At 39.7% G+C, this 24,843-nt stretch overlaps 2 protein-coding genes across 11 annotated transcripts in view; one reads left to right on the forward strand and one right to left on the reverse strand.

The window, feature by feature from the left end:
- Nucleotides 1–24,843, forward strand: part of kcnip3a (Kv channel interacting protein 3a, calsenilin) — a 66,230-nt gene that overhangs the window by 29,640 nt on the left and 11,747 nt on the right. For 2 of the 10 annotated variants that reach the window (XM_058390727.1, XM_058390730.1), the window contains 3 exons: nucleotides 20,466–20,483; nucleotides 21,388–21,512; nucleotides 22,399–22,632. In XM_058390727.1, coding sequence (XP_058246710.1) covers nucleotides 20,466–20,483; nucleotides 21,388–21,512; nucleotides 22,399–22,632 — 377 coding nt within the window. Of the gene's footprint in view, nucleotides 1–9,243; nucleotides 11,284–19,735; nucleotides 20,229–20,465; nucleotides 21,513–22,398; nucleotides 22,633–24,843 lie in introns of those variants that run through there. The other 8 variants (XM_058390732.1, XM_058390734.1, XM_058390736.1 and 5 more) reach the window with 8 other exon arrangements.
- Nucleotides 2,162–5,086, reverse strand: LOC131353590 (uncharacterized). The gene is made up of 5 exons (XM_058390738.1): nucleotides 4,894–5,086; nucleotides 4,546–4,704; nucleotides 2,751–2,855; nucleotides 2,590–2,645; nucleotides 2,162–2,507 (listed from the first exon to the last, which is right to left on the reverse strand). The coding sequence occupies exons 1-5, from the start codon at nucleotides 5,054–5,056 to the stop codon at nucleotides 2,334–2,336; spliced, it is 657 nt and encodes a 218-aa protein (XP_058246721.1). The 5' UTR covers nucleotides 5,057–5,086; the 3' UTR covers nucleotides 2,162–2,333.

The raw sequence follows: 24,843 nt of genomic DNA on the forward strand, positions 1-24,843 counted from the left end.
CTACAGCGGTCACTCTTCTCTCAGGTCAGTCAGGTCTCGAATGACACCTCGGTGTCTCCCCAGGGACCTTGTCTTTTCCCCCCGTCCCTGCCCCCGCCCGGCGCCAAGGTGTTCTTTTAATGAAGAGAAGAACACAGACGAATGATAGTCACATCAAAAACACTTCAGAGAAAATTGTTAAATGTAGAATTAGATCTCGTCGCTCTACTCACATATTGTTTACTTTTTTTTTTTCAATTGTTGCATCTGATTAATGGTTGTTTTAACAGGAAGTGATGTCATACAAAGATTTGCTAGTTGATCAGAAATGTAAAAAATCTCTTTCTGTAATTAAACCAAAACATACGGATTCAATTTTAATTCCTTCAGTTAAATGATATATATGAAGTATATTCTCAGCTAAAAGAAATCAGTCGTGATAAATGTGACGTGGGTTTAAACGTGGACACTGAGCTCAGGAATGCAGTGCAGCTGTACGGCGTCAGAGACTCGACTCGAGTCAGCTAGCGATCTGAGAGATGATGAGCGCGAGCTCATGAGTGTGAAGGTTGAGTCTTTTGATGCTGATCTGTTTGTTGTACAGGTGATGAGAAGAGAGAGCTGGACAGAGTGGAACAATAAAGCACCGCTGCATCATTCTCTTTACATAAGGATGTGAGGAAACGATGGATGGATAGATAGATAGATAGATAGATAGATAGATAGATAGATAGATAGATAGATAGATAGATAGATAGGTGGGTGGGCGGGCGGGCGGACGGACGGACGGACGGACGGACGGACGGATAGATAGATAGATAGATAGATAGATAGATAGATAGATAGATGGATAGATAAATGGATGCAACGATTCTCTTCATTAGCATTTTCTTTTAAAGCGGCCACTTCAAACCGAATGACCCTCTGGGAACGGGAAGAGAGGTGTGTGTGTGTGTGGTCTGTTTTAAGTTAAATGTCATGACCGGACAGGTCTTTTGATGTCCAGTTAACAGACAGGAGGACACAGACACACACACACAGACATCCATCATCATCATCATCTTCATCATCGCCAAGCTGAGTAAATCCTTTGAACAGGTTTGGACACGTGTCGCTGTGCACACATCATACACACACACACACGTGTGCACACACACACGTGGACGGACACACACGTGCACACACACGCTCACACACACACACATGCTTCTGTAAAGGTCTCTCTCTTCTCCATCAGTGGGTCTGTACTCGTGAGTTCGGAGCTGACTCTGTCGTGTTCGTGTGTAAATACGTTTTGGTTCTGCTCAGAGTGGACGCTTCGGTTCGGTCAGCTGCTCATCATGGGGAGTGTAATCGCCACGCTGTCCTTCGAGGCACGGCGCCGCTTCTCTCGCCCCAGCTTCCTGTCCGAGTGTCGGCACGGTATGGCACGCTATCAGCGCTCAGGTAACGCAGCGCTTGGCAAAACACACACTCACACACACAAACTCAGACTTAAACAGCTGTGTTTGTGTGTGTGTGTGTGTGTGTGTACATTTGTTAGACAGAGAAGAACAGGGATTTGTAGTTGCTACTTTATTTATTGTCGGTTTGTCCCTATCAAAAGTGTTCTACGTCGATCATAAAGATTTTTATACATAAAGATTTTTTTAAAAATAAAAATGTATAACTTTATAACTTGCTTTGTCACAGATACATAGCACAAATTAGTTTTTTTTTTTTTCAAATAGAAAATATAGAATATAGAATATATTGCTTTTTTTAAATGCCTTTCAACTTTAATTAATTAAACACTTTTATTAATCTGTGACTATTTTTGCAAAAGACATCACAAATTTTCTCCATAAAAAAATTAGAAAAAAATAAAATAAAAATAATTATTTGTTAATGTTATATTTTTTCTATGTTAATTATTTATAAACATCTGGCTGGAATTTAACAGATGACCTTCAGCTGTAACTTTTTTAGGTATTAATGGAAATTATTTCACCCATAAAGATATATTATTTCAGTGTAGGAAAAAAATATTTTAATGTATAGGCAATGTATTCAGTTTAGGCAAAAAAAAAATATTTCAATGTTGGCCAAAAAGAAATTCGATGTAGGCAAAAAAAAGATTTAAATTCAGAAAAAAATATTCCAATGTAGGTAAAAAGTATAAAAGTGTTACAATTTTGGCAAATAATATATATTTAATGTAGGCAATAAAAATCAAATTTGACAAAAATATTTCAATATAGTGAAAATAAAATTCAATGTAGGCAAAACAAATACTTCAATGTAGGCAAAAAAATATTTTAGTTTAGGCAAAAAAAAAAGGTGGCCTTCAAAGCAAGCCACAAGTTTACTTCCCTTTAATTGTCTTCCGTCCAGATATCTGGGCTCTGTGTCTCCCTGTGTGTCCTCATTTCATCTATACATTCATAAACACTTTCATTTTTGGTCTGCAGACTCTGATACACTGACCTATGCTGATTCAGACTCTGATACACTGATCCAGAATCAGTCGTTTTCTCCTGACAGTCAGCCTAAAAGGACAAAAAAATCCACATAAATATTGAGCTGAACTGGATCATGGAGAAGGATTTGTTTAGGCTGAATCTCACTCACGTCTCCTCCTTCTGTGATCAGCTCCTGGGGGTCGTCATTAGGAGAGAAGTCCTGTGCTGAAAAGGAGAGAAAACAAGCTTTGTGTTGAGTCACAGTTTTGTAATGTGTATGTGTGTGTATGTGTGTGTGTGTGTGTGTGTGTGTGTGTACATGCCACTTACATGCCGCTCTGTAAAAGCAGCAGTACACGATGATAATCACGACTAGTGCTGCAATCAAGATGCCTCCACATGCCAGGGTGCCATAACTTATATACAGCTGCCATCCTAGAGAAGAAGAAAAAACAAACATGTGACATCATCGGAAAATGATGTCATCTGTGAATTTTAATAAAAAAAATATTAGATCACATTTGTTTTATTCCTAACTTTCTTTAATAATAAAAAAAAGAATTTAAAACAGTCCAATTTACTTTATTAGCTATAATTAAAATATTTATCTTAAAATATTAAAATAAACAGATAAAATATAAAAGTAAAAATATAAAATAAAAAATAACATTTTATTAAAATAAAAATTAAAAATAACAACAAGTACATAATTGTTTTTGCTAAATTTTGGATTACTCATAACACCATCTGGAGCAAATTCATATATTTAATTTCATTTTATTTTATAATATATATATTTTTAAAAAACATATTTTTTTTTACATATATTGTTATATATTTATTTTTTAAGTTTTTTATTTTAAATTAAAATTAAATGAACCACATTTAACTCAATTAATTAGAATTTTGTCTTTTATTTATTACTTAGTAATTCGGCTTGTGATGACACTGAGGTTTTTTTTTCTGCTCTTTTGATGCTGAATTTCGGCAAATGCGCGATTTTAAAAAAAATGTTGAATTATTTTTAAATACGAGCGCTTTAAATGTCTTACACTCTAGGATGAAAGAAAATCAGATAAAATGCAATTAATGCAGTGGTGGAAACTTCCATCGGAGGATGACGTAAATAAAGCAGAATAAATCTACAGTAGTGAAACTTAATCGATTCTTATTTCAGCATTTCTTTTGCGAGAAAGAGTTAAAAATGTTATTTCCGCCTGTTTTTATCATGTCCATGTTGATGCTCGAGTGTCTTTGTCATGTCTCACTCCACAATGGAGGTTAATGTGAAGCTCATATAAGAAGTAGACACTCAGGACTTTAAGTGTTTCAGAAAGATTTCTGTTTTTTTTAGCCTTCTAGGGGTGATATATTCATAGAAAACGAAAACGGTTTATTTTTCTCCACAGAAACATTTCTATCTTCAAAGTAAATGTTAATATCAAACCCATTTCTGATCTTTGAGATGCTCCAAGTTACTTGTTCATCTATAAAGCACCTCAAATTTTCTATTTCGTGATAAATTCTGTGTAAGGTTCTCCAACAGAGGGAAAAACACACACGTCTAAAACACACTGAAAGCCAACAGACTCGTTTAATATCAGTTATATTAGTTTTTCATTACACTGAGTGAAAATGTCTCGTAAGATGCTTTCCATTCCACCGGTGGAAGAGTTCTAATATAGACAGTATAGTTGTAAGCTGTGTTGCTTTCATATTCAGGACATTAGTAAGTACTGTGGATTCAGTAGTCGGTACGTTATGCTTCAGTCGCGGCATTAGAGTTAGAATGTAGTAAGGGATACACTTTCAGAAAGAAAGGTACAAAACCTGTACCTTTTAGGGTACAAGTGGCCGTCAGTGGGGACGGTACCCTGAAGGGTACAATTTTATACCGCTTGTCATACCTTTTATAATTCGTTTTGGGAACATAATTGTACCCTAAGGACCTATTGTGTACCTTTAAAGGTAGCATTATATTTTTTTGTTCCCCTAGGAACAGAATTGTACCTCTGCGGTACCCTTTTTGTTCTGACAGTGCAAGGGCTGGGACCTTTTCAACAAAATTAAATACTACCACTACTTCTACTACTACTACTGATGAGTAAGGTAGAGAGTGGCTTACCTGGATGAGGTGCGGAGACTTCTAACTGTGTGGGTTCTTGTGAAAAGCTTGGGAAGGTAGAGTATGATGATGAAGATGATGATGGTGTTGTTGTTGTTGGTGGTGGTGGTGGTGATGTTAGGTTGAAATCCTGAGTATAAAAAGTGGTCTGAGGAAACACTAATGAGAAAGCAAACAGAAAGCGATCACTGAGACACTGCGTTAGAAAGAAATGTGCACAAAGCAAGATCCAGACTGGACAAAAAAAAGTGGACCAGGTCACACACACCTATTGCAACGTTCACAGATAAAACTTGAGTGCTGAATTATCTACAAAAACAAACAATTTGATCATAAATTCTGGCTTACTTGCTGAGACAACGGCGCTCGCTTCTACTTCTTCTGCTCTGGAAACCTCCACTTTACTTTCCTCTCCAAAACATATTTCAGACCACAACTGAAACTCGACATCAAGCTCGTGGTTGTCACAATCAAGCAATAACGGTCTCACTGTCGCTTTATTTGGCTTCATGTGAATGTAGTTCCGTGGTTAGCTGGCCAAAAAACCTGCCCTGTGAACAATTTTAGTTTTGTGTCATGAGAAGAAGATAGCATGCTCTTGACCCTTTATTAGCTCTTTACCTAGCAGTGAACGATTGCACTATAACTGTTACGACATTTGGACATCTATTCATTCTAAATGTTATGACATTTTGCATTGTGTGTGACCTTTATTCCTGAAAACATTGTTTATTTATTTATAATTGACTTTTTTCATTTTTTTTACACTCATCAACCTTGTTAGAATGTTGTAACAGTTTTAGTTGTAGAGGTCTGAGACAGATGTGTAGAAGTCTGAGACAGAAGTGTAGAAGTCTGAGACAGAAGTGTAGAAGTCTGAGACAGATGTTTAGAAGTCTGAGACAGATGTGTAGAAGTCTGAGACAGAAGTGTAGAAGTCTGAGACAGATGTGTAGAAGGCTGAGACAGATGTGTAGAGGTCTGAGACAGATGTGTAGAAGTCTGAGACAGAAGTGTAGAAATCTGAGACAGATGTGTAGAAGTCTAAGACAGATGTGTAGAAGTCTAAGACAGATGTGTAGGAGTCTGAGACAGATGTGTAGGAGTCTGAGACAGATGTGTAGGAGTCTGAGACAGATGTGTAGAAGTCTAAGACAGATGTGTAGAAGTCTGAGACAGATGTGTAGGAGTCAGACAGAAGTGTAGAAGTCTGAGACAGATGTGTAGAAGTCTAAGACAGATGTGTAGAAGTCTGAGACAGATGTGTAGGAGTCTGAGACAGAAGTGTAGAAGTCTGAGACAGATGTGTAGAAGTCTAAGACAGATGTGTAGAAGTCTAAGACAGATGTGTAGAAGTCTGAGACAGATGTGTAGGAGTCTGAGACAAAAGTGTAGAAGTCTGAGACAGATGTGTAGAAGTCTGAGACAGATGTGTAGAAGTCTGGGACAAGTGTAGAACTCTGAGACAGAAGTAAAAGAAGCCTGGGACAAGTGTAGAAGTCTGAGTCAGAAGTGAAGAAGTCTGAGACAGAATTGTCAAAGTCTAAGTCAGAAGTGTAGTAAGAAGTATGAGACAGAATTAAAGAAGTGTGAGACTGACGTGTATAAGTCTGAGACAGAGATACAGATGTCTGAGACAAAAGTGTAGAAGTTTGAGACAGAAGTGCAGAAGCCAGAGCCAAAAGTGTAGAAGTCTGAGACATAAGTACTGAAGTGTGAGACAGAAGTAAACAAGTCTCAGACAGAAGTCTGAGGCAGAAGTAAACAAGTCTTAGACAGAAGTACAGACGTTTGAGACAGAAGTGTAAAAGTCTGAGACAGAAGTAAAGAAGTCTGAGACAGAAGTGTAGAAGTCTGAGACAGAAGTTCAGACGTCTGAGACAGAAGTGTAGACGTTTGAAATAGAAGTACTGATGTTTGAGACAGAAGTACAGACGTCTGAGCCAAGTGCACAAGTCTGTGACAAAAGTTCAGAAGTCTGAGACAGAAGTACAGACATCTGAGACAGAAGTCTAAAAGTCTGAGACAGAAGTGTAGATGCCTGACAGAAGTCTCAGACTGAAGTGTAGATGTCTGAGACAGAAGTACAGACGTCTGAGACAGATTTCTGAGACAGAAGTACAGACGTCTGAAATAGAAGCATAGAAGTCTTTCTTAGAAGAGTTTCAATACTTCTCAGACATTTAGACACCACTGATTGTCCTGAGCGTTTACATTTATATTGTGGATCAATATTAAATACACAGTGTTGGATATCTAAGCTGCAGGGAGATGGAAAGATAAAGCAGACGGAGATCCACTAGAGGGCGCTGACTGATTTGTGAGGAAGATCTGGAAACACAGAGCAGGAGATTCCTGCTACAGTGCCATGAAGCGAGCTATGGGTCAGTGGCTGTGGTTCAGGGCTGTGCTTTTGACTGGACAGTGGAAAAGTGGGGTTCAAATACCCAAACTGACCACTCAGTTCCACCCATTTAATCGCCTTTGTAATTCTTACCTAATGAACCTTTAATGTTCCAAGGAGTTAATCATTTTTGTTCTGTAATTATTTTCTAAAAGTGTTTGTGAACACACACCCATACACACACACACACACATTACAGTGTTTGTTTGTTCCCTGTTGATGTCCTAAATTTGGCTCAGACAGTTGGACCGGTTCATTAGAAAGCCGATAGACATTAGGGAGGGTGATGGAAGAGCTGCTTTCTCATCAACTGACTCAGCAAATCCTCCAGAGTTTCCAGGCAAGAGATCAGGCCAAGTTTCCCCAAACTGTCAGAGTCTCATAATGCATTAGAGCTTTTCAGTGTGTGTGTGTGTGTGTGTGTGTGTGTGTGTGTGTGTGTGTGTAACAATATTTGTGCATTTAAGTTGTGATATAGTGTAGACGTCTGAGACAGAAGTGTAGGCATATGAGACAGAAGTGCAGACGTCCAAGACAGAAGTGCAGACGTCCGAGACAGAAGTGCAGACATCTGAGACAGAAGTGCAGACATCTGAGACAGAAGTGCAGACATCTGAGACAGAAGTGCAAACGTCCGAGACAGAAGTGCAGACGTCCGAGACAGAAGTGCAAACATCCGAGAGTGAAGTGCAGACATCTGAGATAGAAGTGTAGTCATCTAAGACAGAAATACAGAGGTCTGAGACAGAAGTGCAGAAGTCTGAGACAGAAGTCTGAAACAGAAGTGTAGAAGGCTGAGACAGAAGTAAAGAAGTCTGAGACAGAAGTGTAGAAGTTTGAGACAAAAGTTTAGATGTCGGAGACAGAAGTGTAGAAGTCTGAGGCTGAAGTGCCGTCATCTAAGACAGAAGTACAGACGTCTGAGACAGAAGTGCAGACCTCTGCGACCGAACTGAGTCTAGGACAAATGAACAAAGGTCTGAACCAGAAGAACCCTGTGTCGACGTTTCAACTTTCTACACTTTTACATTACCGTCCTCAAGCCCTATCGATTAGCAGATGTCCCAGGCTGCACTGGTGGAATATATTTACAGCTCCTTTTATCTTTATTTTGATATAATTATGAGCAGAGCTTTATGAGCGAGATGGAGGATGGCGTATAGGGGATAAAGTGGTGTGTCAGCAGGCGCTTGTCTCTGTAGCTGTGTTTAAGAGCTGCTGATGGCCTAATGGTCTTACTGGAACCTGCTCCCACCACTCAGCCCTACTTCCTGCTCGCTGCCAACTTTTTTGTCGACACCGGTCATAAACGTAGAACTTGAAGGAACCCTGTGTAACAGAAGCCAGACTGTAATTGTTAGTGTTAGAGCAGCTGATGTGCTGACATCCTTCTGGTGGTCCATCAGGTCGGGTTTATATGAGGGAGAGGAGTCCGGTTAATGAGGGGGGGACCCTCAATATGAACAAAATCGATAGACCTTTTGAGGGCTATCGCTGAGGCAGCTCGAGAGAGAGAGATTTAGAGAGAGACAAAGAGAGAGAGAGACAGGGTGATAGAAGGAGAGACAGCTTTTGATTTCACCTTCACTTAAAGCTGCCATTATGGCTGTATTGATCGTTTTATCTAACTGAACTATTATAGCACTCAAGACCTCTCTCTCTCTCTCTCTCTCTCTCTCCATTGTCTTTCTTATATTTTCGTCACTTTATCTCCGATCTTTATCACCAGGCTTTCAGATGGTATTTCACCACACACTAGCGCTTTCTATGAAAGTTCCATTATTCATGTTAAATCAATTGGTTTCGGAGGAATTTATGTTTCGGACACTTTTCAGTTTGTTTATCAACATGACATGACAGAAGAGATACAGACCTCTGGTAAGGGATTCCTGGCTAGATAGTTCGAATGAGGTACAGGGGTCATTTTCTGTTTTTACAGGCACACTTCTGTGAACTTTATTACCATTCAGAATGGCTTTCACCAACCTCAGCGCTTGTTTCATAATATTCGTCCCTTCTGGAGGCACATCACATCGTCACATTGTGTTGGTCGATTGCTGCAACCTTATATAATCTTGCACTGACCATCAGTGACCTTTCCAAGTCACCCTGAACAAACTTCTTCTTTAAACCGTTTGGACACCATGATGTGATGGTGCTTGATCATATGACTATGTGATGAGGAAACACAGTCGGCTGTATGGTGAGAAAGGGAAGTCCTGACAGCTTCTTTCCTGTTTAGAGTGATACTGTTTTTAACCAGTTAAGATAAACTTCATCTTTTTCAGTAGCATTTTGTGCCCTGATTATTTCCCGGTACTTGGTCTCCAGACGAATGACGAGTCGGTTTTTCCCTGGAATCAGTGTTTATACAGATTAATTCATGTTTAAAAGGGCTTCTTATCTCCTTATTTAGATTTCTTTTTTTTGCGTCCCTCACTTTCCTTCTTTCCTCCAGCCTGCAGTGTTCATCAACAGTTCAGACCAGCAGAAGCAGCTGCCGTTTTTAGCGGGATTACTCATTGTCTCAGGTTTTCCCAGCGAGGCCGAGTCCTGCATCGTGTTATTCGAGTCGCTGTGATGAAAGACATGAGAGAGAAGCAAAAAGGGGGGAGAGAGAGGGGGACAATCCGAGGTGTGCGGCTGGACGGATCGAGGCTGGGGGAGAACCAGCAGGGAAGGGGAGGGTGTCCCTGGAACCTGATCCCCTCACTCAGGCTCAATTTGGGAATGTGACTTTGTCCCCAAACAGAGAGAGAGAGAGAGAAAGGCTGTGGTAAGGCCCCAAGGGTTGAGACCGATTCAGCGAGCCACTCTGATAAGGGGGGTTTGCGAGACAAAAAAAGCAAGGGATGGATGGAATGAGTGGACGAAACAAAAGAGATGAAAGCAATAGATCAGAGGATGGACGGAGAGGTGAGGGAAAACAGCAACAGGATCAAGAGGTCGACACTGAAGAATTTCCAAAGGAGGCGGGGGGAGAAAGAGCGTGAAGTACATTACGGGTTGAAATGAGAGACAGAAGCCCTGTAACTGCTGACGGGGTCGAAAAGCAAGAGAAGAAGAGTGCAGCTAACCTGATGGGAGAGTCCAGAGGAGGAGGAAGAGGAGGAGGAGGACGAAGAGGAGAATTCAAGCTACGTCGATCAGTCCTTTATCTCTCCTTTCATCCCTTATTTTAAAGTTGTGCAGCAGCCCTGCGCAAGGAAGGCGGCGTTTATCACGCTTATCCCGCGGACAGATCTCGAACAAACACTAAAGCGGAAGCGACGCCGTAGGGAAAAATTAATCCGGATCGAACAACAAGTTCTGAGGATTTCCGCCCGGACTGCTGATTTCTTTCACCTCAGAGTCGCATCATTGATGACCATGTGAAGATCTCCTTGCCCTGTGATTCTAAGTTTTGCCTAATCTTCATGAGCTTAAAAAAATAAATGGAGGCTGAAGAAGGACTCAGTTTGTTATCTGCAGCACTTTAGCTGCGACATGGGAAGTTTGTGAATGCTTAGAGTGTGTTATGGGCCAGAGTGTGGTGTGGGTTACATGGTTCATGACTTGTATCTGGATTAAGAAGACCACCAGGTGATCACGTTAATACTCTAGCAATGTTCCTCCAACCGTATTTAAAACCCAGATCTTTAAGCAACATTTTAAGCCTGATCATGCTCGTTTAATCCGGGTCCTTATCTTCTGCAGCCGTTTCTTGAGAAAGTTCTTATCTGAAGCTTTCGTGTTTTGGAGACCAGCGCAGTGGGATATCGCATCTGTCAGCGGCACAGTTTAAAAAGTCCCTCGTCTGTTGTTGACACTTGCAAATAACATCCACGGCGTGTGATGGCTTTTACACGTCTGGACTGTGTAAAAGTGCAGCAATCCGCGCCTTTATTTATGCGCGCCTGCTCTCGGGAGGAATGACCTAACATGGAAGCGCTGACTTCTCTCCGCTCATCAACAAAGTAAATGAGGCCGGAGAGGACGGATCTCTCTTTTTTTTTTTCCTTTTCTTGTGCGCGAGTCGGCTCGGCTGACGTTTTCTCATAAATATCTCACACTTCCTCTGTTTTTGTCTCGTTCCAACCAAACTCCTTTTGAACTGAAGCGGTCTGAAGGCGCTTCAGTGACGAGTATCATGGCCCTCGCTGGCGCACATTAGCTCGGTTAAAAAAAACAAAAAACAAAGCCAAAAAGCCTTCCACTCACAAAGAGAGGGCCCCTAAAAATCCTCCCAGTCATGGGTATCCAAGGTATGGAACTGTTTGCCATAGCAGTGGTCATTATTCTCTTCGTGGCCGTCCTTAAGCAGTTTGGCATCCTGGAGCCCATGTCTCTGGAAGGTAAGGAGAACAGCTGGAGCAGTACATCACACACCAAGGCAGGCGTCGACTTGATCAAGCGCTGGAGCGTGTGTTTATGACAGCTAGGCACTCGGATAATTTCGCATTACACTTCGCAGGTGTGACAGAGGAATTTGTAGTGTCTCAGATGGCAAATAAGGGATGAAATAGAGGCTGCGGCTCGCCGTGACAAACGAGCTTGTCCCGAAGGTTCATAACATGCAGAAATATTGCTCGGTGGTTGTTAAGATTATAAACTGTGATAATAATAGGCTAGCTTTTGAAATATATTGTAGTCTTTCTTTTTAAATGTTTGACTTTAAATGACTTTATAGTTATATTTACTTGATTTAATGAATCAAGGCTGGTGGTCAAAATTCAGAGATGAGCCTTCTGAGGGGGGTCGCCCTTTCCTCACCATTGTGTCCAGTCAGGTTCCAGTTGCGTCTCTGTTCTCAGAACCATTGCGTACATCAAGGTACTACCACCTACTCGAACAATTTTCATTAGTTTCATTAGTTTTTAGGGTGGTGGTAGCTCAAGTGGTTAAGGCTCTGGGTCGTTAACCAGAAGATCGAGGGTTCAAGCCCCAGCGCTGCCACTTTTGGGGCCAGGGTCAGCCATGATACAACCCCCTGGAGCAAGGTGGGTTAAGGACCTTGCTCCAGGGGGTTGTATCATGGCTGACCCTGTGCCCTGACCACAACCTCCAAGGATGGGATATGAACAGAGAGAATTTTACTGTGCTGTAATGTATATGTGACAAATAAAGGCAACTTAACTTATAGTTTCACGTTCAACAAAGCGCATCCTGGTATCATCCATTCATTCATTTATTCATTACACACTGAAAAGAAAGAACTAGTTTTTCACACATTTGGGTTCTTCCCTCAGGAGGAACCTGTAGAAACCTAACCCTGAGGGTTTCCCTATCACAAAGGGGTTCCTCTTCTGAAAGCTGAGAAGTCCAGTCTTTGAGTCTTTGGATGGTTAATGGTTCAAGCATTCAAAAACGTTTCTACTGTCAATCTTTTATGAATGGGAAATCCTCCATTATAGGGTTCTATCTATACAGAACCTTTTAAAGGTTCCTTCCAGATATACAGAGATAACTAGAGATTTTCTACCATGCTGATTTGTAGCTTGTTGTTTGGTCTATAATGTTCCTGACACATGTGGCAGCTTTGGAGTACAGATGCAGTTATTAACTCTTTTCCCCCGAGACAAAAAAATAGAATTGTAGAATGTTTTTGTCATGTTCCACTCAACAGTGGTGGTTAATATGAAGCTCATATGAAAGTAGACACTCGGGACTTATTTCTAAGAAAGTTTTTAAATAAAATCTGTTCAAATGTTCACCAAAGCTGATGGTGATATCAGACCCATTGCTCCAAGTGCTTGCCTAGAAGCATCTAAAAGGTGAATCTTCAACCACTAAAATTCTGTGTAAGGTTCTCCGACAGAGGAGAAAAAACACACGTCTAAAACACACTCGTTTTATATCAGACTCTCAGCCTGAACGTCATTAGTTTCTTTACACTGAGTGAAAACGTCTCATTAGATGATCTCCAGTGGACTGGGAGAAAGGGTTAATTCAACTTTTTGTTTAATATGAGATTAGATCATCAACACAGCCATGAAAATAACTCAATGTTATTATTTTAAAATAGCTTTTTGACGGCAGCATGGTCAGAAATGAAAGTTTGCAGTGTCTCCAGCATCAATGCCACCATTAAAGATATGAATAATCTTGCCAATGTCTGAAAAGGAAATTAGAAATTATAATCTTATAAGAAAAGGAGTTTGTGGATGGTGTACTATACAGATTGGAGCGCTATGATATTATATTTGTGTATAAGGTACTTAAGTTCAAAAGTTTGCGTCTGCTAATGATTCTGGGGGGGGGGAGGTGAATAAAATAAATAAAATAAAATAAATAAAATAGGTCCTGTGGATTCAAAAAAGATATGTGGGTGTGGCTTGCATGAAGACAGTTGACACATTAAAGGAAATAAAAAATGTCTGTTATGTTGGAGATTTTTCCTCATGTGATTTATCCCCTTTAGTGTTTTACATCACTGCAGAGCAAGTCCGAGGTCTTCTAACTGACCACCTTTATTCAGATACGATGAAAGTTTTCTATCCTGATTGGGCATGGTCTCATCAGGATGACTCCGCCCCATCTATAGGCTACGGAGGGCTCACTGATGAGGTCACCTGATATGAAGCATGTGAAACTTTGGGTTGGCGATCTGATTAAAAAAATAAAAATAAAAAAAGGCATTTTTAAGCCACATGATATGTATCATAAAATATATATACTGTAGGTTTGCTCACAAACTGGCAGCAATAAAAAATAGTAATAATAAAGTAATAAATAAAAAGAACAAAAAATACTCTTAAAAATAGTTATGAAGAAAGAAATGACAAAATATTTTTAAAAAATTTAAACCTTAAATACATAAGTTTAATGTTACTGCTGCTTTTAAATAATAAAAATTTTATCAGTTGTCAAATGGTCCAGCCTTGTCGAAGGGTGCACAAACGTTTGCCCTCGCCTGTCAGGGTGTTTGTTATTCTATTGATTTATTTAGACAGATCTCACGCAGATCATTCGGTAGATGACGGTCACTCGCTGTCCTGCACTCAGCTGCTGTTGGGTCAGGAATACGGGGTGAAAGGTCACCTGTGTTTGTTTGTCCGCATGTCTTGCGTTCAGAACATGCCGCCTTGCTAATGCTATGCGCTATTCATAGCACTGTGGTGTAGCGTGGACGTGCCGGTCTTAGAGCGATTAGTGTGTGTGGGGGGTTATTATACGCTTCCATATTAAATATCACGGCGCATTTAGTCTTCACAAACATCCACAAAGGTCTCTGAGGCAAATATCATTAGCCCGAGCATCTCCACCCACTTTTGCTTTTTCGCCTAGCGTTTTATCTTCGCCTCTCCCTCTCTTTCTCCAGCCCAAAAAACAAGTCTAGCATTTCTCTTCATCCATTATGCATGTAGTATTGAGTGGGCTTTATTTTACTGCCACCTAAATATGGGGTTTCAGAAGGACACTCTCCGTTCCACAAAATACCCCCCCCCTCCACCTCTCACACACACACACACACACACACACGCATGCACGTTCACACACGTACGCACCACCCCACCCATTGAAACATTTCACACTCCCCTAAAGCCTTTACATTTCCGATAGTCCAGTCCCTTAGCGGGTATCCACAGCCCGTAATCATCCCAAAAACTATCGACCCATCTGCAGTGTGTTGCTCTTAGGCCTCCCATCTCCCTCCATAATGGTAGCGCGGGCTCTCACGTTTCATACACAAGTGCTCCTGTTGGAATTCTACTGCAGAAAAGTTTGGGGGGGGGAATAATAAAAGACGGTGTTCATGAACACACACTGAATGGATCATCTACACTTTCGTTCTGCGCCCGTGAATAACGTTTGTATGGTGGAACCTTTATAATAGATTTCCTATGTCTATGGTGTAACGTACGTGTGTGTGTGTGTGTGTGTGTGTGTGTGTGTGTGTGTGTGTAAAATGTGTAATGTGTAAGTAATGTGGTTACCGAGGTCCCCCAGGCGTTCAGTGGGAGGTAAAGTGCTGACTGTACCTGGTTTAAAAAAACAAAAAACAAAGGTAAAGTGTATGTATATATAGATATAGATATATATAGATAAAACAGAAGACTCCAGAGATTATGAGAGTGTAAACATGTCTACACGGCATGGTTTAGGATGATTATAGAAAGGTTCATGAACTGAACACACAGCCGTATCACTGCTCTGAGCACTGCTCTGACTTACTGACCCTCGCTTCTCTTCTGGATCAATTTATTCACTCTTCCTTCTTTCCTTCCTTCCCTCCTTCCTTCCTAAATCAGGTCTGGACAATATTTAGGCTTCAACTACTAAACAAAGAGAAGGTTCCTTTTACGAGGAAATTCGTGAATGTAAATATTTCTGAACATAAACGAAAGATAACACGTCCTCCACAATGTAACCAATCATAGAAAATGCCGTGTGTATGTGGTGTAGCTTTACAGAATGACTCCTTCTGTCATTTTAAAGCTACACGACATTCGCTCATGTTAGAAAACCGGAGCAAAAGTGTTATATAGTATAATATCTACTATATACAATGATCAGGCATAACATTATGACCACCTGATTAATAACGTGATGGTCCCCCCATTTGCTGCCAAAACAGCCCTGACCCCTCGAGGCATGGACTCCACTAGATCCCCGAAGGTGTGCTGTGGTATCTGGCACCAAGATGTTAGCAGCAGATCCTTTAAGTCCTGTAAGTTGCTAGTTGGGGCCTCCATGGAGACTTAAAGGATACTTACAGTACTTAAAGAATACTTTTGATAGATACTGACCACTGCAGACCGGGAACAGTAACTTGTCTGTTGGATCGGATCACATGGGCCAGCCTTCGCTCCTCACGTGCATCAATGACCCTTGGCCGCCCATGACCCTGTCACCGGTTCACCACTGTTCCTTCCCTGGACCACTTTTGATAGATACTGACCACTGCAGACCCGGAACACCCCACAAGAGCTGCAGTTTTGGAGATGCTCTGATCCAGTGGTCTAGCCATCACAATTTGGTCGTCAAACTCGCTCAGATCCTTACACTTTTCCATTTTTCCTGCTTCTAACATCAACTTTGAGGACAAAATGTTGATTTGCTGCCTAGTATTTCCCACTCACTAACAGGTGCCATGATGAGGAGATACTCAGTCTTATTCACCTCACCTCTCAGTGGTCATAATGTTATGGCTGATCGGTGTATTTATAGTAGATTAGTTGACTAGTAGTAGAATATGGATTTTTCCTGTTATGTTCTGCTCTGGATTCCTGGAGAAACTCATATTTTCAGTCACTGTAATGTAAAAATCTCTCCCTGACTGTTGGAACAGGTTTTAAACACACTATCACGTGTGTGAGGTGTTTATTTCAGAGGTTTGGAAGTGATGATCCTCAACTTTATTCTGTGTTCATCGTGTGAGAGAGGAGACTCGTGAGCGTGATATGTTTAAAGATGATCACCATGACGTCATTGTCTGTTACATGGCAGTGTTGAGAGCAGTTTCTGGAGTGTTCCACTAGAGGGAAGACCGAGCTGTGGGTTTGGGATTGCGTCTGATTTCATTCTGATTTCATTGTCAGATGAAAAGTCTTTAAACTCGGGGATTGGGTTTTAACATGGAGGCTGTTAACAGGGAAGGATAAGAGATTAGAGGAGTTTTGTGCATTCGTGTGTGTGTGTGTGTGTTTGTGTGTGTGTGGCACTAACAGAGCTGTCGATGGAATGATGAACCGGTTTCACTTTAATAAAGTGAATCTATTTCAATAAACCAAATATAGAATAATTAAACCTATTAAGTTTATTTCTGGAATTTTTTTGTTGTTGTTGCTTTAGTATTTTAGTGTCAGATTATTATACTTTCTTTTTTTTAAAACAGATGATTAGATGATTAAAATAGATGATACAAAATTTATTTGTCTGTAAAATAAAACTTCATATGATTTAAAGTGTTTAAATATAATAAGAATTTTGATTATTAATCATATATTTATATAATATGTTAATATATTAAATAATGTTTTGGAATTATATATTTATTATTAATTAGATTTCTAGTTATTATATGTTATATCTTTATAATAATAATACTAATAATATTTAAAATCAGAAATGAAATACAATATTAATAAAACCATTAATATTAAATATTTTAAAGATATTAGAGTATTCACTTTTTTATTTTTTTATTTTATTATTATTACTTTGCATTGCAGAGGAAAATAATAATTATTTTTATTATATATTATGTTATCTAAATAATAATATTAATAACTAATAATAATTAACATCAGAAATTAAATAAAATATAAAAATAATTAATATTCAATATTTTACACACATAGAGATAGATAGATAGATAGATAGATAGATAGATAGATAGATAGATAGATAGATAGATAGATAGATAGATAATTACTTGCATTGTAGAGGAAAAAAATTTTTTTTCTTATTATATATAATGATATCTATATAATAATAATAATAATAATAATAATAATAATAATAATATTTAAAATCAGAAATTTAATAAATTATTAATAAAATAATTAATATTAAATATTACAGACAGACAAATAGATAGATAGATAGATAGATAGATAGATAGATAGATAGATAGATAGATAGATAGATAAATAGATATTTTCCCTTTTTTATTTTATTATTATTATTATTTTTACTTTTGCATTGTAGAGGAAAAAAAATATTTTTTTTATTATATATTATGTTGTCTATATAATAATAATAATAATAATAATTGTTATTATTATTATTATTATTATTATTATTATATTTAAAATCAGAAATTAAATAAAATGTTAATGAAATAATTAATATTAAATATTTACACACACAGATAGATAGATAGATAGATAGATAGATAGATAGATAGATAGATAGATATTTTCACTTTTTTATTTTTTATTTTATACATGTCTGGTGTTTAAAAAAATCTTGTTTCAGGTAAACCATACTCGTTCCTTTTCTGTACACTCAGATACACAGACTGATAAAATCATCGCTTCTATTCGCCTCAATCAACAGATCAGTTGCTTCTTAGCCGGTTTCAGACATTGACCCAATTCTAAAGCAAATATGGAGCTTATTTTTTTTCTCTTTTTCCCAGAGATGAACGTCAGAATGTCCTTGACTGTGTTTGTATGGATGTGGAGTGAGAGACAGTCGTCTGTAAACGCCTCGTCTTTTTATTTGGACTTTTCCAAACGCTCTTAGTCACGATCCATACCCCGGAGTCAATACACAGCTGAACACGCTTAATGGAGAGAGATCTATATTCCTGACTGACACAGAACACCCCCCACACACACACACACACACACTTTCTCATGTTTTATTACAAATTTTAAATAACGCCTCATAGACATAACAAAGCAGCACACAGCTGCGAATGAAGAGAAATATATATCAACAAGATGCAGCTGCAGGGTAAAGGTTCAAAATTAGACATTTATCACCGTTCTGCATTAAAAAAGACAAACCGTCTGACCAATATCCGTTCTGTTAAAGGAGAAGTTCACTTCCAGAACAAAAACCTACAGATAATTTCCAAGATGTTTGTGTCTTTCTTTCTTCAGTCGTAAAGAAATGATGTTTTTTGAGGAAAATATTTCAGGATGTTTCTCCATATAGTGGACTTCAATGGTGTACGGCGAGTTTGACCTTCCAGAATGAAGTTTAAATGCAGCTTCAAAGAGTTCTAAACCTCGATCCCAGCCCAGGAAGAAGAGTCTAACCATGGCTCATTTTCTTAGAAAAATAAAAAATTGTATACATTTTAACCACAAAAGCTCGTCTAGCACTAGCTCTGGGATGCGCAACCGCGATGCTCCATGCTAAGTAATCATGTCGGAAGGTTACGCGTGACGTAGACGGAGCTAGAGACCCAGTGTTTACTAGTGTGGAGAAGGAGGAGCGCTCTGAAGCTGTTGCGTGTGGAATGACACAAGGTTATATGTACCCTTTTTGTTAGTAAAGAGCGTTTGCACTTCCTTGGTCTTCGCACGTTCACTTTGAGTCTGTTGCTCCGCCTACATCACTCATGACCTTCCGATGTGATTACGTAGTACGTAGTGTTGTGGACGCGCATCACAGAGCTAGTGCTCAACAGTTAGCACTGTTGCCTCACAGCAAGAAGGTCCTGGGTTCGAATCTCAGGTCCGAACAGGCAGGGGCCTTTCTGTGTGGAGTTTGCATGTTCTCCCCGTGCCTGCGTGGGTTTACTCCGCGACAAAATGTACAAAATGATTGGTCATTCTAAATTTCCCATAGGAGTTAGAGTGAGTGTGTGTGGTTGTCTGTCTATATGTGTGGCCCTGTGATGGACTGGTGACCTGTCCAGGGTGTACCCCTGCCTTTCACCCAATGTGTGCTGGGATAGGATCCAGCAGATCCCCCATGACCCTAATTAGGAATAAAGTGGGTATAGAAAATGGATGGATGGATTCTACAAGCAAATAGAACATTCTACAATAGAACATGCAGAACTTCGAATGGTTCCTTCAAACTTTAATTCCTCTTATATATCTTTTATTAGTTAAGAAAAAAAAAGTTTTTTTATCTGTTTATAGTCAAATTTAAAATGAAAATGTAGCAACCAATCAGAATCCAGAATTCAGCAACAGTGTGCTATAAGTCTGTCTCTCTCTCTCTCACTCTCTCTCTCTCTCCATATATATATATATATATACACACAAAGTGTGTGTGTGAGATAAGTTCATCATGTATGATTGTGTGTGTGTGTAATTGGGGCAGTTTGTCTCCTGGGTATTTGTCATAAAACTGTACTTTGAGCGTCTCTGTGGGTTTCTCAGTGAAAGGTTAATTAGATCGCAGAAAGGAAAGAAGACTGAAGGAAGGAAAGGAAAAGAAAAGACGAAAGAGAGCGAGCGAGAGAGAGAGATAGAGAGAGAGAGAGGGAAAACAGAAGGCTCACACCTGGATTTTGACTTGATGTGACTTTGGAGTACTCAGGATAGCACCGTGTTGTTTTTTTTTTTCTTCTTCCGTTTATGATGTCGGATCGTTCTTAATAGGAAGAAGAAGAAAAGAAAAGACAGAAAACAGATTTTCCGGAGTGCTGATTTTTCCGGATCTTTAAATCAAGAATGGCTTGGACACTCAGAGTGTAAATGGCGTGAGAGGAAGAATCAACTTAGTCGATTTGTTGAGAGAGAGAGAGAGAGAGAGAGAGAGTTGTATAGCAGGAGGATGAGTGTGAGATGGGAGACAGAGGGACTGCAGACTGTGGGAATCGTCTGCCTGGTGTTCATGTTCCTCAAACTCATGCACTTACTCGGGCTCATAGACATCACAGAGACAGGTGAGAGACAGACGGAGAGAGAGAGAGAGAGAGAGAGAGATAGACAGATCAGCCTCTTATGATGTTCTCCCTTCAGTTTGTTGTATTTCTGTGATCAAAAAAATAAGCAAAAAAAAGAAAAATGTTTGACTTTGACTCTTCTCTTTCTTTTCTTTTTTTTACTCTCTTCTTTCCTCTACCACTCATCCACTCACATCCCTCTCTGCCTCACTCGCTTTTTGTGCTCCGCGTGTGAAGACGGTGAGCATAATCACGGTGAAAACCGACCCAGACGTTTTGTCCTCTGTTCACTTTTTTCTTCCTCTGTCTTGCTGTCGTCTCGTGGACTTTGTCTCTGTCGTCTCTGTGGTCTCTGTGTCTTGGTGTGGCGGTGCTTTCTGTTTCCAACTGTGTGATTGGTTCCTTTCGATCTATTCATCCATCTTTTATTCTTCAACGCTAAATATCTAGCATGTTAGAGCGAGAAAAAAAAAACGGAAAAATTTAACCTTTCTGCTCCAGGTTAACGTGGTTGGAGTGTAAGAGGAGCTTCTAGCTAACGGTTTAGCATCGAGGCACTATTTAGGAAAAATAGAGGATTCTTAAGGGTTCTGTTTATTTACACAGAACCTGTGAGTGCTTTATTATGCTAGATTTATGGAAAACAAAACCAGATATGTGGATATAAAAAATTAAATACCACAAATCAAATGATTATATGAATCATTTCTAATGAACTGTTCTTATTATCAGTCTTTAGGCCATGCCTACTTTTGTAAAACTTTTCTAATCCTAGTGTCAGAACCCACAAACCTGACACCGTTTTAGCACGATGCTAATCTGGAGGCTATGATCCTTCCCCTTATGTTTCAGCCAGGCTCGTTCTTTTAAAACGATCATATTAGCCAATCACACAGAAAAAGGCTTCCCTTTTGTCCACATGTCCATTTCTGTCTTTATCTCTTTCTTTCTCTTTACTTGTCTTCCACTACTATGCTAACTCTTTCTCGATCTCACTCCCCCCCTTCCTTCCTTCATTCCCATGGCTCGTTCACTCCATCACTCCATCCTGTCTGTCGAACCTGTGTCCCGTTTCATCCCTCTCTCCCTCCCTCCCTCCCTCCCTGTCTCATTCTCTGCCCCTCTTCTCCTGTCTTCCGTCACTGTTTTTCTCCCGTAGACAGCAGCGACAGCGACTTGGAGCTGGCCACCGTCAGGCACCAACCCGAGGGCCTGGAGCAGCTGCAGGCTCAGACCAAGTTCACCCGCAAGGAGCTGCAGTCGCTCTACAGGGGCTTCAAAAACGTGAGAACCTGCTGAGCGCCGCTTCGGGGTGGAGCTTATGAACTTGCATTGCAGTTTTTCCCAGGAGTGACAAACTATACATTTACACCGATCAGGCATAACATTATGACCACTGAGAGGTAAAGTGAATAACGCTGATGATCTCCTCATCATGGCACCTGTTAGTGGGTGGGATATATTAGGCAGCAAGTCAACATTTTGTCCTCAAAGTTGATGTGTAAGAAGCAGGAAAAATGGACAAGCGTAAGGATTTGAGTGAGTTTGACGAAGGGCCAAATTGCGATGGCTAGACCACTGGATCAGAGCATCTCCAAAACTGCAGCTCTTGTGGGGTGTTCCCGGTCTGCAGTGGTCAGTATCTATCAAAAGTATCCTTTAAGTCCTGTAAGTATTATTTAAGTCCCCATGGAGGCCCCACCTCACAACTTACAGGATTTAAAGGATCTGCTGCTAAGATCTTGGTTCCAGATACCACAGCACACCTTCAGGGATCTAGTGCCTCAACAGTTCAGGGCTGTGTTAGCAGCAAATGGGGGACTAACACAATATCAGGGCTGGTGGTCATAATGTTATGCTTGATCTGTGTATATATCTATGGTCACTCCATAACTAGTTATTTTCTAGCTATACTGTGATTGGTTATGACGCGAAGATGATGATAAATTTATGATGGCACTATTAGCGTCTGTGTAACATTAGCACCGGTTAAGCTTCAGGTGTAAAATCTAGGTCTTAAACCTGAGGTCAAACTCCAGGCTACAGACTCCAGACACTGCATTAAATCATCTGAAGCATGATGTGCGCCGAGATTTAGGACAGCGAGAGATGTGCGGCTGTGGGTTTAATTAGACCTTTAATGAGTCCTTCTCTTCTCTTTCCATTTCAGGAATGCCCGAGTGGCCTGGTCGATGAGGAAACTTTCAAGACCATCTACTCTCAGTTTTTTCCCCAAGGAGGTAAAAAAGGGACCTATTTTATTTCTTTTTTTGTGACGTATTTAAAAACAAAAACACTTTTTTTATTTATACGGTTTTCTTTTCTTTTCCTAGACGCCACCACGTACGCTCACTTCCTGTTTAACGCTTTCGATCTGGACAGAAACGGCTCCATTCGCTTCGAGGTAAAGCTATCTCTAATCTCTAATCACGAGGCCATTCTAAATCAACTTCCATGATGTTTCAGCTTGTTAGATGCTTTCACTCATTTCCAGCTTGAAGTTGTCATGTTCTGTTGGCAGATCGTTTGGTTTCTTTATAGAAATAAAGGCTTAAAATGAGGCTTAAAAAGAAGGAGTTAAAATACATGCTAATGTAAGGCGTGGGGTCTGAAATAAATATAGACGATGGACTTGGAAATATGGACGGCTCGGAACTTTCCTCATTCCTGCTCTTCCCTCCCCATGACATTATGCAAGACCAAAATAAAAGTCCTTAGAGAAAACAGAAATACAGTAGAATACAACTGACATAAATTAAACAACTTCACACTAAGATGACATTTCTTATTTCATTTACACCTGATGATGTTCTGATTGGTCTTCTGTTTATATAATAGAGCTGATGTGATTGTATTTCTATACAGTGGAATGAAATCCAGTCTACAGTACAGTCTGATGTTTTATAGCTGCTCCTTGTTATCACAGTTCTCCTTTCTGATTGGTCAGCAAACCCCACGTTTTTCTATAACTTCCGAATACAACATCGTTTTGGTTTATTTTTACACCAGGATCGTCTTCTGTTATATTATATTACATTACAGTACATTATTTCTAAATAAAGCGCTCACAACTCAAACAGCAGATCAATTCAATTTGTCACGAACAGCTGCAGGACCTGCACAATAAACTCTGATTATATTACACTCCTGCATTCTGCTGCGTCTGCGGTATTTACGCATCACGTCACACATCTGTACTGTAACACATCACGTCACACATCTGTACTGTAACACATCACGTCACACATCTGTACTGTAACACATCATGCATCTGTACTGTAACACATCACACATCTGTACTGTAACACCACACCTTTGTACTGTAACACATCACACATCTGTACTGTAACACATAACACATCTGTACTGTAACACCACACCTTTGTACTGTAACACATCACACATCTGTACTGTAACACATCACGTCACACATCTGTACTATAACACATCACGCATCTGTACTGTAACACATCACACATCTGTACTGTAACACCACACCTTTGTACTGCAACACATCACACATCTGTACTGTAACACATCATGTCACACATCTGTACTGTAACACATCACACATCTGTACTGTAACACATCACGTCACACATCTGTACTATAACACATCACGCATCTGTACTGTAACACATCACACATCTGTACTGTAACACCACACCTTTGTACTGTAACACATCACACATCTGTACTGTAACACATCATGTCACACATCTGTACTGTAACACACCACACCTTTGTACTGTAACACATCACACCTTTGTACTGTAACACATCACACATCTGTACTGTAACACATCACACATCTGTACTGTAACACACCACACCTTTGTACTGTAAAACATCACACATCTGTACTGTAACACATCATGTCACACCTCTGTACTATAACACATCACACCTCTGTACTGTAACACATCACACCTCTGTACTGTAACACATCACACATCTGTACTGTAACATATCACACCACACATCTGTACTGTAACACATCACACCACACATCTGTACTGCAACACATCACACATCTGTACTGTAACACATCACGTCACACCTCTGTACTGTAACACATCACATATCTGTACTGTAACACATCACACCACACCTCTGTACTGTAACACATCACACATCTGTACTGTATCTGTAGTGTTGTGTTGTATTACAGTATGTAGTGTTGTGTTGTGTTGTATTACAGTATGTAGTGTAGTGTAGTGTTGTGTTACAGTATGTAGTGTAGTGTTGTGTTGTATTACAGTATGTAGTGTAGTGTAGTGTTGTGTTACAGTATGTAGTGTAGTGTTGTGTTGTATTACAGTATGTAGTGTAGTGTTGTGTTGTATTACAGTATGTAGTGTAGTGTTGTATTACAGTATGTAGTGTTGTGTTGTATTACAGTATTAATGTATGTACTGTTGTGTTGTATTACAGTGTGTAGTGTTGTATTATATTACAGTGTGTAGTATTGTGTTGTATTACAGTATGTAATGTAGTGTTGTGTTGTATTACAGTGTGTAGTGTTGTGTTGTATTACAGTATGTAGTGTAGTGTTGTATTACAATGTGTTGTGTTGTGTTGTATTACAGTGTGTAGTGTAGTGTTGTATTACAGT

Source organism: Hemibagrus wyckioides, linkage group LG05 (genome assembly GCF_019097595.1).
Source record: "Hemibagrus wyckioides isolate EC202008001 linkage group LG05, SWU_Hwy_1.0, whole genome shotgun sequence".
NCBI classification, from domain to species: domain Eukaryota; kingdom Metazoa; phylum Chordata; class Actinopteri; order Siluriformes; family Bagridae; genus Hemibagrus; species Hemibagrus wyckioides.

Bases quoted from the DNA above. Each gene is read 5' to 3' on its own strand.
- LOC131353590 (XM_058390738.1), bottom strand. From the start codon at position 5,056: ATGAAGCCAAATAAAGCGACAGTGAGACCGTTATTGCTTGATTGTGAC. The intron at 4,705-4,893 runs GTAAGCCAGAAT...CTTTCTCATTAG, and splicing joins GAGCGCCGTTGTCTCAGCAA to TGTTTCCTCAGACCACTTTT. The intron at 2,646-2,750 runs GTAAGTGGCATG...TCTCCTTTTCAG, and splicing joins CTGCTTTTACAGAGCGGCAT to CACAGGACTTCTCTCCTAAT.